The following is a 13,300-nucleotide window of genomic DNA, read 5'->3' on the forward strand; positions in this document are numbered from 1 at the left end:
ACACTGGGGTAAACCCTGAGCTAACTAGCAGCCTGTGGGGGACAGCTCATAAATCGACTATATCTTGCAAAAATCAGTGTTTTTTTTATTTTTTTTATTTTATCTGTAACTTTGCTAAACCTCAGTAGGTGTAATTCGCTCCATGATGTTTCTCCGGTTGACCTTTACTGTAACCTTTCTGTTTTTACTGTTTGCAGGTGGTTCCACCCCAACATCACTGGAATCGAGGCAGAGCAGGTCTTGTTGACCCGGGGAGTTCACGGCAGTTTCCTGGCCCGGCCCAGCAAGAGCAATCCTGGGGATTTTACCCTGTCTGTCAGGTAACTTCAACCAGCCCTTGTAGTGCATTCACCAGCAGCTTCAGCTTTGACCTCACAGTTCTCACCTGTGAGTAAGCAAAAATTTAGTTTTTTAAATTTTGATATTTGACAACTGAAATAGTCACATTCACAGAAGAATTTAGGCCTGATCTAGGAATACTAAAGGCATGTAAATATGTGAACCAGTCAATAAATCCGGCTAATATATACTTTAGTTTAAATATCGTCTATAGGCAGCATTCTGAGGACGGTTAGCTTTGCAACATTATCTGTGTTTCCATTGACCATAAAACTGTGCAAATTGGAATTAGAAAAATAATTTGCTTTATGGAAATGCACCAATTTAAATGCATCACAGTTCATAAAATGTTCCGTTTGTTGATCCAACGTGTTGAAACAATTACTCTGCTGTAAAATCATAGACTACAGTTTCCCCAAAAGGCTGCATAAGTAGCCACTCCTGTTGTCTCCTCTGATTGGATTATGAGCGCTAGCGCCACCATGGCTGATTTATGAATATAACTTCATGTAACTGTTTACATTTGTCACAGCCATGTTTTTTAATGATATATTCTGTGAACAAACTTATTCACAAGTTATTTTAATTAAATTTAACGAAAACACCGCCATTGTGTTTTTTTCAACACTAGCCAAATATCGACAAAATCTCACACACATTGGTAATGGAGATTGCCAATGTGTGAAGGCTACTGTTTCTCTGCCTTCAGATGCTTTTTATCTAAAGAAAATGGCAATTTTTTTATTCCAAGTTTAAAAAATAACATGCCAATTAAGAAGCAACTAAACGGTTAAAATAACTGGGCTTCAGTATCAGCAATCAGCTTCCCTGGCCTTCAACTATCATCATGTGAAGTCATTCCAGATGTCTTTCTTCACCACCTTATTTGCCTCTATGAAGATTTATTCTGTTGGGCTTACTGTGTATTGCTTAATATGTAAATTATGTAATCTGAACTTTACATAAATGCAGATTATGTAAAGTTCATAATTGTAGGAAAACCAACCCTCCAACCTTCATCTGGGTGTAAGTGACTAAAAGTCCAGATGATCCTGAAGACACAGAGCTCACATGTAAGCTGCTCAATTCCCAGAAAACAATTCCCAGTTGGTCCATCAGACACAATTCCTATAAATTCCTCCCCGTGGGTCATCAGTAGAGGCCTGGTGAATAGATGACACTTAATCTGAAGTTCTGTGTGTGAGTGTGTGTGCCCACACGCGTGTGTGTATTTCTAGGAACATATTGGATAACTCAGTTGGAATGTGTGATGTGGTAACTTTCTCAAAGAAAAGTGAAATCTTTTATTTTGGTTAGCAGGGTGCAGTGACTCAAGTTTTGGTGTTAAAATGAATGTCTTTATCACTCAGGCCGTATTTCCACACACAGCAGTTCTCTATGACTTTAATTAAGAGCCCTGGTGGTTAGTTGTGTGCGTGTGTGTAAGGCGACTCAGCTCCTCATGCTGTGGCGATAACAGAGAGCAGGAAATCAACTGATACAGAGGAGAAAGTCTGAAGAGTCACTCTTCCTGGACAGCAGAAGCGTTTGAGCCTTGGATGGCTTGGCGCTCGGCCACGCCATCTGAAGGATGGAAGGAAGCCCAGACGTTTCTCTGTGTCTCTGTGACGGAGCTGACCGGGTCACATAGCCTGTGGGTGTGAAGGAAGGAAGAACCTGAAGAGAGTGAGAAAAAGACCTCCAAGTTTAGTCAGAAAGGGAGGGAGATTTTAGATGTTCAGAGTGGAAGATCTGGCCAGGCTCTCACTTTAGACATGCGGTTTGCAGCTTTGTGATGCTTGGTGTCCTAAATAACCGCCGGATGGTTAGTGGTGCGAGTTTATGACAGATTTAAACCACAATGCACTCTCTGAGGTCAAATGACCAATGTTCAGTCTCTCCCCCCTCACTGCAGAAACAAAGAAAAGAGGATAAAGCAGAAATTGTTTTAAACAGAGTTATATAACAGAATGAAAACACACAATCCTCTGTTTGGAGATGGAGAGCTCAGTTTGTGAGCCACAGCATGTCCTGTTGCTCAGTTTCAGTATTTCTCAACTGGTTAGTAACACTAACCAGTTGCAGGTTCAATCACTGACCTAGATAATCGTTCAGACGCAGGTACATCCTGGTGTGCTAGCAGGGTGGTCCTCACATTTTAAATCAAAATATGACTTTACATCTCTCCAACTGTTAATGTATTGGACAAGAAATAAACTCATTAGTGTGATTACTTTTTATGGAGCACTGCATGAATAAGGGGAACAAAACATCAGACTTTAGAGATGCTCTGCAGGGTTTCCCCCAGAAAACTTGCTAAGCCCGGTGGTCGGGATGCCGAGGTGGTCCACCGCGTTTTTGTATTAAAAGATTCAAATGATCCGATTCAAATGCAACCTAATGTCCAGGCTGCATTTCAGAGGTACGTTGAGCGAGCAGTGAGAATGATTTATATTGGTGAACAAAGAATTTTGTGCGGCTTTTCCATCTCAACACGCCCAGTGCCTGGCTCTGCCTGCGCTGATAAAGTTCATCCATGTGTTCCCGGTTGGCCGGTGTATTAATGAACTAGTGCTAACCTGATCATGCAGGTTCAGCCTGGTGAGGAGCTTTCGCGCTCTCCTGTCTGTAATGCATCAGGCTGATTTTATATTATTATATTATTATTTTTAGTATTATTTTTCCGGTAACTCAATGCATCAAACCGTATCAAATGCTTTGTCCACTTAGACGGCCGCGCTGAGATCTGAGAAACTCGTCCCATAAACTGGACCAACCAGAATAGTTTCTGTGACTCTTATTAAAAACTCAACAGACATGAAATGAAAGAGCTACTAAAGCCACATTAGCAGCATTGAATTAAATCTCCCGTTTGTTGCATCTCTGCATAGTGCAGCAGATTACCTCATCATGCAGGGCCGGTCCAAGGCTGTATGAGGCCTGGAGCAGAATTTGATTTAGGGGCCCCTTTTGTTGCTGAAAACATCAGCACCTCTAACAGATGTGTTGGATTTAATCTGAGAGAGGGGGACTAGTTTAATTGGCCAACCTAAAAAGCAATCAGTTATAATTGCAGTTTACTAAATTGTATTTGTGAACAAACAGAGCTCAAACTTAAAGATTAAACTCACAGCATCAGATTGTCGCTATGGTAACTAAACAATCTAACTATGAATATTGTTCTTGAACTTTTACAAAGTAAACTTGCCAGCTTCTTAAACTCTTACATTTAAATGTTAAACAATTTAAAATCTTTTAATCTATATATGCTGAAATTGAATCAAATTTAGCAGCATTGATCATCTCAATAAACAAGTGTTACATTCATGTATCTGTGGTCTGTGTTAAAATATTAGCATTTATGGGGCCCCTGAAGCCCTGTGGGACCTGATGGAGCTTAATTTGGATTAAACAAAAGTGCAAATAATTGATATTCATTTTAATTTTATATTGTGATTAGTTGTTTTTAAGACTAGTTGTGGGTTTAAGTAGTGTTTCACTGGTGATGTTTTCCTGTAACGTATAATTACCGAGTGATATTTTAAAATTTCATGTCACCTTAACATCTTTCAATACAAAAACATGGTGGACCACCAGTGGACCACCTCGGCACCCTGACCACCGGGCTTAACAAGTTTTCTGGGGGAAATTATTTATTATTATTATTATTATTATTATTAATTATTAAATTATTTCACTCTGCCAAAAGTAAGATAGCTCCTGGTTTTGTCTTGAAAGTTTCATTAAGACAGCAATGTGAGGAAGTGAGAAATGTCTTTAAGGAGAGACGGATTCACTGCACTGCACGGTTGAATCTCAGTTGCTGAATCTCTCTTAAGCTACAACTCCTCGGCTGGAAAACATGAATAAAACCTATATAGACATTATGTATATATGCATATAAATATGTGTAGTTTAATACATATTCTTCTACTACAATCGATAGTAGCCACACAGGCACACGTGCTAGAAGGAAACAAGTGTACTCGGCACAATACTTTCATTCTATTGGCTGAGAGTTTGCTAGACGATTGTGCCAAACAGCCAGTTTCATGTTTCAAGCGAGCAGAGACTTAGGGTCCGTTGACACTGCAGCCTGAAGTGACCCAATTCCGATTTTTTTGTCAAATCAGATTTTTTTGCAAGGCTGTTCACACTGCCACACAAATGCAACCTGTATGCGTTCTGCAGTCTGAACGGGCAAATGACCTGAAAGTGTCCCGCATGTGCAGTAAATGACGCAATGGCCTCAGCGTTCTCAGTGTTCTGCCATCCGTCACAAAAAGAAGAAGTGCTCAGGGTTTGCGGAAGTAAACATGGAGGCTAACAGTGGAGCTTATTTGAAGTTGTTGTCCAACTGGAGCAGCATATTAACAACTTAATCCTCATTATAGTCCATCATAGTTGTTTTTCTTCCCGCTTGCGCGTATCAGGATGCAGAATTTGTTGAGTATCAGTGACATTCAGTTCGGATGAATGCGGCCTGGACATTAGGTTGCATTTGAATCGGATTCATATCGGATATGGGTCGCATTCAAAAAGAATCCGACCTGTGCTGTTCAGACTGTCATAAAAAGATTGGATACAGGTCGCATTACGTCAAAAAATCAGAATTGGGTCACTTCAGGCTGCAGTGTGATTGAGTACAAGCGTTGCAAGTTTTGAGAAGAAAGACACAAAGTCCTGCTTTCAAAATATCAATGTAAGCAAAAGTATTAGAAGTTTTGAGAACAAAAGATGTTAAATCCTGCTTTCAAACTGAACATGTGTGCTCTTGGATTATGGCAGAAAAATTCCTCCAGAAATGTGTGAGAGTAAAGGTTCAGAGAGGGAGTTTTAATTTTTCCTCTTATCGTCTCTCTCTCTCTGCATCTTCTCTAATCTCCCCCAGACTGAGGAGGGTCAGACTGAGCTGAAAATCAAACCAGGAAAAACCTTGAAAAAAAAAAATCGCTCTCCAATAAAATTCAAAGATGGAAATTTAAAACACGTTTAATGCAGAAAAAGTTTGGGCATAATTGAAATGTGGAGTTCTGTTGGCCGAGTTTCTGCCGTCATATTTCATGCTCTTTACTTTAATAGACCCCAAGGAAGAGGCTAAAGGAGATCTTGATAGAGATTTTTTTTTTTACATCAAATTACCACAGAGCAAATTGATTTGTTATATAACACTACCCTGGGTTAACTCTGACGTTTTCCACTGAGCTCAGTTTATTTTTAGCTCTACGTTGGAGAGGTAAAGAGTATTATTATTATTATTATTATTATTATTATTATTATATGTGATTTCTATATCTTTTCTTTCATAAATATTTTGAGCTGTGGTTATTGTTTAAATTCAGCTATGTGAACATAAAGCTCTGCTGATAATTCACAGTTGATGTTAGAAAGAATCTCTCTACCACCAGAGTTATCATTATTTCTGTAGATTATTCCAGACAACCTTTAAGATATTTTTATTGTTTCTTAGAATATAGAAGAGGGGTTGGAATAAAAATAAATAAAAGTAGCTTTAGATGATAATCTTAAATAATGAAATGAGAATACTCTCAAAATACAACACTGACTAAAATTACCACAATTTCACAGAATTTATGCAACATTTATAACATATAGATAATAAGCTGCAGAGCAGGTATTTCAAAAAATCCAGCTTTATCTCCAGAATATGTTAATGTGAGTAGCCTGTGGGCAAAGCAATGCAAAAGTATCAGCTTAAGCTTTGTGAAGGCATAAACGTATGTACATTTTTCAAAATCCTTCTGAAATGTTTTCTGTAAAAACATTTAAATGAATATTTTATTTCAAAAGGACTCCCATATAAAGCAGAAAAGCTTTGCTGCAACTCTGTGGTCCAATTTCCACTGTGTGAAATTCACATTTTTATTTCATCATAAGTTCAAAACCTGAGAAAATATCAAAATATGTGTGAAAGTGAACCTCAGGGTCACTGATGTGGGCAAAGCAATGCAAAAGTATCAGCTTAAGCCAATCTGACCCACAAACCAAATGGCAGGTTTGGTGGAGCGCCTACACCACAGGTGTCAAACTCCAGTCCTCAAGGGCCGCTGTCCTCCAGTTTTTAGATGTGCCAGAGGTTCAAAACGCTGGAATGAAATGGTTTAATTACCTCCTCCTTGTGTAGATCGGTTCTCCAGAGCCTTAATGACCTGATTATTCTATTCAGGTGTGGTGCAGCAGAGGCCCATCTAAAAGTTGCAGGACACCGGCCCTTGAGGACTGGAGTTTGACACCCCTGGCCTACACTGACTAAAAACAAATTTAATTCAGTTAGAGGTGTGCCGATGGATTGGCCACTGATCAAAATCTGCCAATTTCCGTGAAAAAGTGTATTATCGGTGATCACTGTGGCTTGTTGCCAATCACCAAAACTGATCACATTTATCTCACTTCACAGCCTGCCTGTGCAGCTTATCTCCTCTTTCTTCACACTGAGCAAGAGCGCAGCAACAAATCCTGTTGCATGGTGTTACGGAGTGAAAGCTTCTTCAAACAAGACGGAGGCTCGTATGTCTTTTACTGAACTTTTCTGTTCAGTTTGTATTGAAGAGAAAAAACAGCAACAGCTGATAACGTTCGTAACCTAGCAACCAAAAATCAACAAAGCAAGACAGTGACAAAACAGAACCAGATCCTGTTAAGCATTCTTCAAAATAAAAGACTTCCTCTATTCAAATAAATCATGTCTCCCACTTAAATATATTTCACTTCACCTTTGTAATTATATACAATCATGTTCAATACAATTAATAATAATCATCATGTAAATTATGTCAATTTATATGATAAGTAAATCAGTCACTGTCTATACTGAACAACTGAACAACATATAAGTGTAAAAAAGTCACAACATGTGGAACTATAAGGCTCTGAGTGAATGGATAAGTTTGCGTGTTGTGGCGGAAAACTACCTCGGGGGTGAAGCATGTCAAAATGCATCAACACAACAAATCTAATATGAAATTTAAAAAACCAGCACTTGACGGAGTTTGGCTATATCGAGGCTCAATGCAGGAAAAACAGGACTTCCAGAGCGGCCAGATAGCAGGTAAAGCAGTGCACAACTACCAACACTCACCCGGATTAGCATCACGATCAGAAAGCTAACAAATAACCAAAAAAATAATTCAAGTCTTCGAGCTAGCGGTGTGAGACTCTGGTTCTGCTCTTGCTCTTGGACCGCCGCTACACGCTACTGGTAGTAATATGTCACAGACAGAAAGCCACTCAACCTCCACCAGGACTGAACTCTCACACCAAACGTCTGCTTAAAGCTGCAGCATGTAAATAATAAAAAAAAAGATTTTAGATATGTCCATTATGTCTAAATTAGGCTAATTTACTGCCAGATAATTTTTCCATTTTGCCAGCTAATGTTGCAGGTCCCAGGTGGAGGGACAGGCGGGCAGATCCAAATAACCTTTTTTAACAGGAGAAAGAAGTGAGTCACAGGAGATGGTGTTGCTGCGCTGGTAGCTCTCATCCGAATGGAAGAGAGCTTTTTTTTCGATACAGAAATGTTGCACCGTCAGTCCCGTAATGTCCCACTTCTGCCATGTAGCGGCGCATTTATGCTACTGCGTGACATTGATTTACACATTTTAAAACGGGGTCAAATCCTAAATTAAGATCACAATTAAACCAAACAAATGTGACCACACTTTGTGGGGGTCACAATAACATAGTATAGTTTATGCCTAAAGCGAAAAATTAACAGTCATTCCAGACAATCGGCAGAGATCAGGAGGATCGGTATCGGAATTGGCAGCAAAAAACCTGATTGGAGCATCCCTAGTTTTAGTTGATTTTTGACTGTTGTCATTTATTTATTTCACCTTCTAAAACTAAATATTAGAAAAACCTCTATCTAAGGACGTGTAAAATCTCTCCTGAATGTGCTGTTGTGTGGATGGATCTGCTGAGGATTTTATGTAGTTTCCATGGATTATGGCATCAACTTCAGGTGCAGCCCAATCACAGTGGAAACTTTAAGATCTGCTGGGTTTATTTAGGATTAGCTGAAACAAACCTGCATAAATACTAGATGGAAATCTATTTTTATGTTTATATTTTCATATTTGTTGGTTGACTTTAAAGTTATCTCTCAGTTTTTTAGGCTAATTTTTGTTATGCTTTGTGCTGTTCAGTATTTTGTTAATTATCTGTAAGCTAAATCATTTTCCCTGTTCCTTATAGTTCATTACAAGCTGCTACTTGAACATCCTGGCCAATCAGTGAAGAGTCCCAACTTCATCAAACCTGCCTTAACTGGGATAATTGGTTAATTAAGTTCACAGTGTTTCAAATGGAAGTGAAGTTAGGGTTTGGATTTACTGGCTGTTTCTTTTTTATTAGAATTTTCTGTACCCTGTGGTCCACATGAATGGTTTTATTTTTCTGCCTATATGTGACAGATTTTAATAAAATCTGTCACATATAGATTTTATTAAAATCTGTCAAAATAAAATCTGAATTAGTGAGACCCTATGGGTTAACACTAATTCCTGAAGAAGTCAAAATGATATTTACTTAATGTTGCTTCCCAGTCCAAGAAGAAGATTGATTTTGTGTCTGAACTATTTTTTATTAATTTTAGTAGTATTTTTGGATCAATATCCTTCTAAAAGATTCAGTGATGATTCATTGTTAGTCAACTGGATTTTTATTAAAAATCTCCCAGTATGTTAAAGACCAAAAAATAAAGCATTTAGTGTTGGAAAACAATGAGAAGAATTTTCTGTTTGTTCATAGAAGCTGCTTTTGGACAATAATTGAAAAAAAATAAATCACCAGTAATAAAGTATTACTTCAGGGTACAGAATTGGCACAAGTCGTCTGAGCAAATTGAATTATTTACCAACTTGACTTTATTGATTTTGTTGTGGGGTTATTGCTCCTCTCTAGTAGTCATCTCAGCAGAGATAAACTTTGATCACTGATGGATGTTGTCACTGATTTTGAAATCCAACATGTCCGCCTGGCAGATCATCACACATCAGGTCATTTTGTTAATCTTGTCTGTGTTCCTATCCAGCACTGTTTTATTAGTGCTGCCTGTTTAGTGACCAGCTTGTTAGAAGGAACGTTAACAGACTTTTCTGTGAAAAGAAAACTAAAGTTAGAAGGAAGAACTAAGTCTTGTATTTTCTTTGTATGGTTATGTGAGAATTTGAGTGAACTTTAGTGGATGTAGTTACAGCTTATCTCATAGAGACCTGGCTACGAACTTAGCTGCATTTCTGTTACAAAGGTGCAAAAAACTGTTGATATTTCACTAAAGTCAAAAAACACAATTTTGTAATTACGGTGTTTTTATAAAAAATAAATAAATAAATGCAATTAATATCATTTATGAATAAGTTTGTTCACGCAATGATCATTAAAACACATCCTGGACCATCGTCCTTATACCACTTCCTGTCGTCTTCTTCATTATTTCCTCCAGCAGTAACACCCAGGAGTTGATCACGACTTGTGTGAAATGAGTGTTTCCATTGCCGTTTTGTGAAATATTCTAATATTAATTCAGCAAAAAAAAAAAACACCTCATCCTTGTACCAAAACTTCTCATCAAAAAACAAGTTTTTATAAATTAACGTGTTTCCTTTTAGCAAGTTTATTTTTGAAATATCAAATTATGCAGTTTTAAGGTTAATGCAGCTACTGCAATGAATCACTGTGCACCAAAAAATGCAATGATAATGAAGACTTATGGAAGGTTGATTACTGACATGTTTGTATGATGTTAGCTTTAAATAATTGGTGATATTGGATGAACGTTTTATCATGAAACCTAGAAGAAGCAAATGGAAACCTTTTTATCAGACGTAGAGCTGCTGTTATTTATTGCCCACTCGGACTAACTAACAGGGATGTAAGCACTCAGACGTTGGCAGTGACAGGAAGTCATAAAGCAGGTTGGGAAGTCTTTAATCTCATTTCCTCATCAGTTGGACATTGACGTATGCAAGGACTGTTTATGCCCAACCAAAAAACTTCCTGCATCGATCATGTGTCTGCCTTTGGTTCTGTAAACAGAACAAAATGCCATCTAAATACTACATTTAAATCTCATTTTGCTTCTGTCAAGTTTAGTAAAAACATTGTGGTGTTAAATGTGAGGTCTTTGAGGTAAATGTTGGTGTTACAGTAACTTGTGTCAAAAAATAAACTAATATTATCAAATATTATCAAAAGACTGACTTGTATGTTAGTTAGATATGAAGGAGAAAGTAAAAAAAAATGCTGCTGATTATTTCAGTTTTCTTTCAAAGAAATGAAGAGTGTTTGTCATGTAGGTTTAATTTTACTGGAAAGAGACCAAATATCAACCAAAGTCCCAAACAAATGGCTGATATAAACGTAGATCTGAATGCTGCTGTGCTGAGTGAAATATACTTTGGTTTTTCACTGAAAACATGAAGGATTTCTCAGGTTGGTTGTGTAACATCCTGATAAGACGACTGAGATAATCATGATCAAGACGTCATAACAGATCTGCATTAAAAGTTCAGATTGTCTTTCCAATGTGTTGAATTCCTCGCTGACTACAGTTTCCCCAAAACGCCACATACGTAGCCGCTCCCTAGTAGGTGGGCTTGTTGCTCTAAGGCCTGAATGAGACATCAACGTCTCCTCTGATTGGCTGAGAAATGAGGAGTTTCTAGCGCCACTATGGTTGATTTATGAATTTAACTGTTTAATCGTGACCAAACTAATTGACATGTGATTTTAATAGATTTAATATTTATAATGTAAACACCCCACCTGAGTTTTTTTGACTAGCAGAGTATAGTCAAAGTTTTGCACACATTAGTAATTGAAACACAGCTATTGAAGCACAGAGCTGAAACATTATAACCTTGTGCTGTTCTTCTTTGAGTCACGGTTCTGAAAGGTTTGGTGGAAGGAGCTGTTCACCAGGAAATAGAATGAGAACTTTCTGACCTCAGCCACAACAATAAAGATGGAAGAAATGCTCCTTCTTTGCTGCCAGCAACAAACGTTGGGGTTTAAGTAGAAGCACCTGGAAACCACTGAAAATAAACCACTACAGCCCACTGCTGACTGGCTTGGTCCACAAACCAGTCAGTAGCTTTGTACCACATCATTACTTCACTTAAACAAATTGTCTAAGGAAACATTGAACATCATTCAGATCTTTCTGCAGATATTTAATCCTGACTGTGTCATGTTCTACATTTCTGCAGAGCATTACAGAGCAGGGAGACATTTTAACCACATCACTCATCTCAGTAGTGCTATTGAGATGACACTATGTTTTTTTAAGAAATTGATATTAAAATCTCAGATCCAAGCAGCAGTCGTCTGCAGTTCATTAACCCATCTATAACTCAGTGGCTGCCTGGTGATATTTAAGCAAACAGCTGAAAATGAGACAGTGAGCTCATGTTATTCCCCTGCTAATCTGACCTTTATTAATGTTGAAGCTTAGGGTTTACCTCAGATTAGGCAGATTAATTACAAAGCTAAATGAGGAGTTTTAAGCATGGCAACATTTAGATTGGTTGCTTCAGCCTCTGTTGAAGGTGTCATTTGCTCTGATTCATTCAGGACTGAGATGGTTCCAGTTTTCTGGTGCCAGAGTGTTTGGAATGGTGAAAACAAAAGGAAATGGCACCAGACTTGCACTGACTACAGTTTAACTCTGGAAGCAGATTGGTTCAAAGGTTTTTGATCTGTTAAGAGAGCCAACGCTTTGCCAAGTTAAAGAAACATAACAGATTTAGAATCTATAGAGACGAGTCGACCAAGATTCCTATGGAAATGTGTAAACCTGGTTTACACATTTCCATAGGAGATCCTTCAGGACACCGGGCACAAAGAAATAACTGATTATTGATTCTCTCATTAAATAAACAGTAGAGAAAACAGTAACAATAATAACCTTCAAAATACAGACAGCTTAGTTTTTATTTAAAAAAAAACATTATTATATGGAATTTATAATGACAACGATAAATCAAAATCCTTGTGACAGAAACTGATCATGATAAATGATTAACAACACAATCTCCTCTGTTAATATATTCCAATATTTTGGATCTTCTGGAGCAGTGAAGATTCATCCAGACCCAAACCAAACTGATGCTGCACCAGTTTCAAACTGCAATAAATCCATGAAGGTTATCATCATGTCGGAGTGAAGGGAAATCTAATAGGATGTGTTTTTCTCATTCCAGAGTTAATGGAGTTAAACTCCATAGGAAAAAGGGGGCTCTGACCTGAGAGCTGAGGAGGGGCCTTTAACTGGGCCACAAACCAGTGGCGACCTGCCAGCAGCCACTAATAGAGCCATAAAGCAATTACCAGGAAACACAAGCAGAGATGGATGGGGAGTAAGGGAGAGATGGATTATGGGACAAATAAAAAGGAGAATGGATGAGAGCAGTGATTGTGAGGGAAAACGGCAAAACTTATGAGGACTGCAGGAGAACCGATGGAGAAAAATAGGATTTGTGCCATTTGATATCACCATTAGCCGATGAAGAGTTGGATCAGATAACACTGACTGCCCGGCTCCACTCTGAGTCTGATTTATGGTTGTGTTTTCCATGTTGTCATCCCAAATATCTGTTGTTTATTTCCCAGTGAAACATGGAAGCAAAAGTTGCTAAAAAATTAGGGGAAAAAACGTACTTATACAGATAACTGCAGATAAAAACTAACTGCAGATAAAAACGGATAACTGTAGATAAATTTCCCTGCAAAAATATTCAAATGTATTTATTTAGAGCTTTTTCACATTTTTGTAACACAAACACATTTCAGTGTTCTTTATTGTAATTTTTTGTGACAGACCAAGACAAAGTAGTCCGTAAATGTTCTAATTAAAAGAAACATTTGAAATTCAGGGAGGCTTTCAAATTTCTTGCAAATAGAATCCAGAAAACTGGTTTGCATTTGTATCAAATCCACT

At 37.9% G+C, this 13,300-nt stretch overlaps 1 protein-coding gene across 2 annotated transcripts in view; it reads left to right on the forward strand.

The window, feature by feature from the left end:
• The window catches only part of ptpn11b (protein tyrosine phosphatase non-receptor type 11b), a 63,955-nt gene that overhangs the window by 27,622 nt on the left and 23,033 nt on the right, over positions 1-13,300 (forward strand). For both annotated transcript variants that reach the window (XM_088006851.1, XM_088006850.1), the window contains exon 2: positions 198-320. In XM_088006851.1, coding sequence (XP_087862977.1) covers positions 198-320 — 123 coding nt within the window. The remainder of the gene's footprint in view (positions 1-197; positions 321-13,300) is intronic.

The sequence above is a fragment of the Poecilia mexicana genome, unplaced genomic scaffold (genome assembly GCF_051168715.1).
Source record: "Poecilia mexicana isolate PSO_F unplaced genomic scaffold, ASM5116871v1 scaffold_7, whole genome shotgun sequence".
Classification (NCBI taxonomy): Eukaryota; Metazoa; Chordata; class Actinopteri; order Cyprinodontiformes; family Poeciliidae; genus Poecilia; species Poecilia mexicana.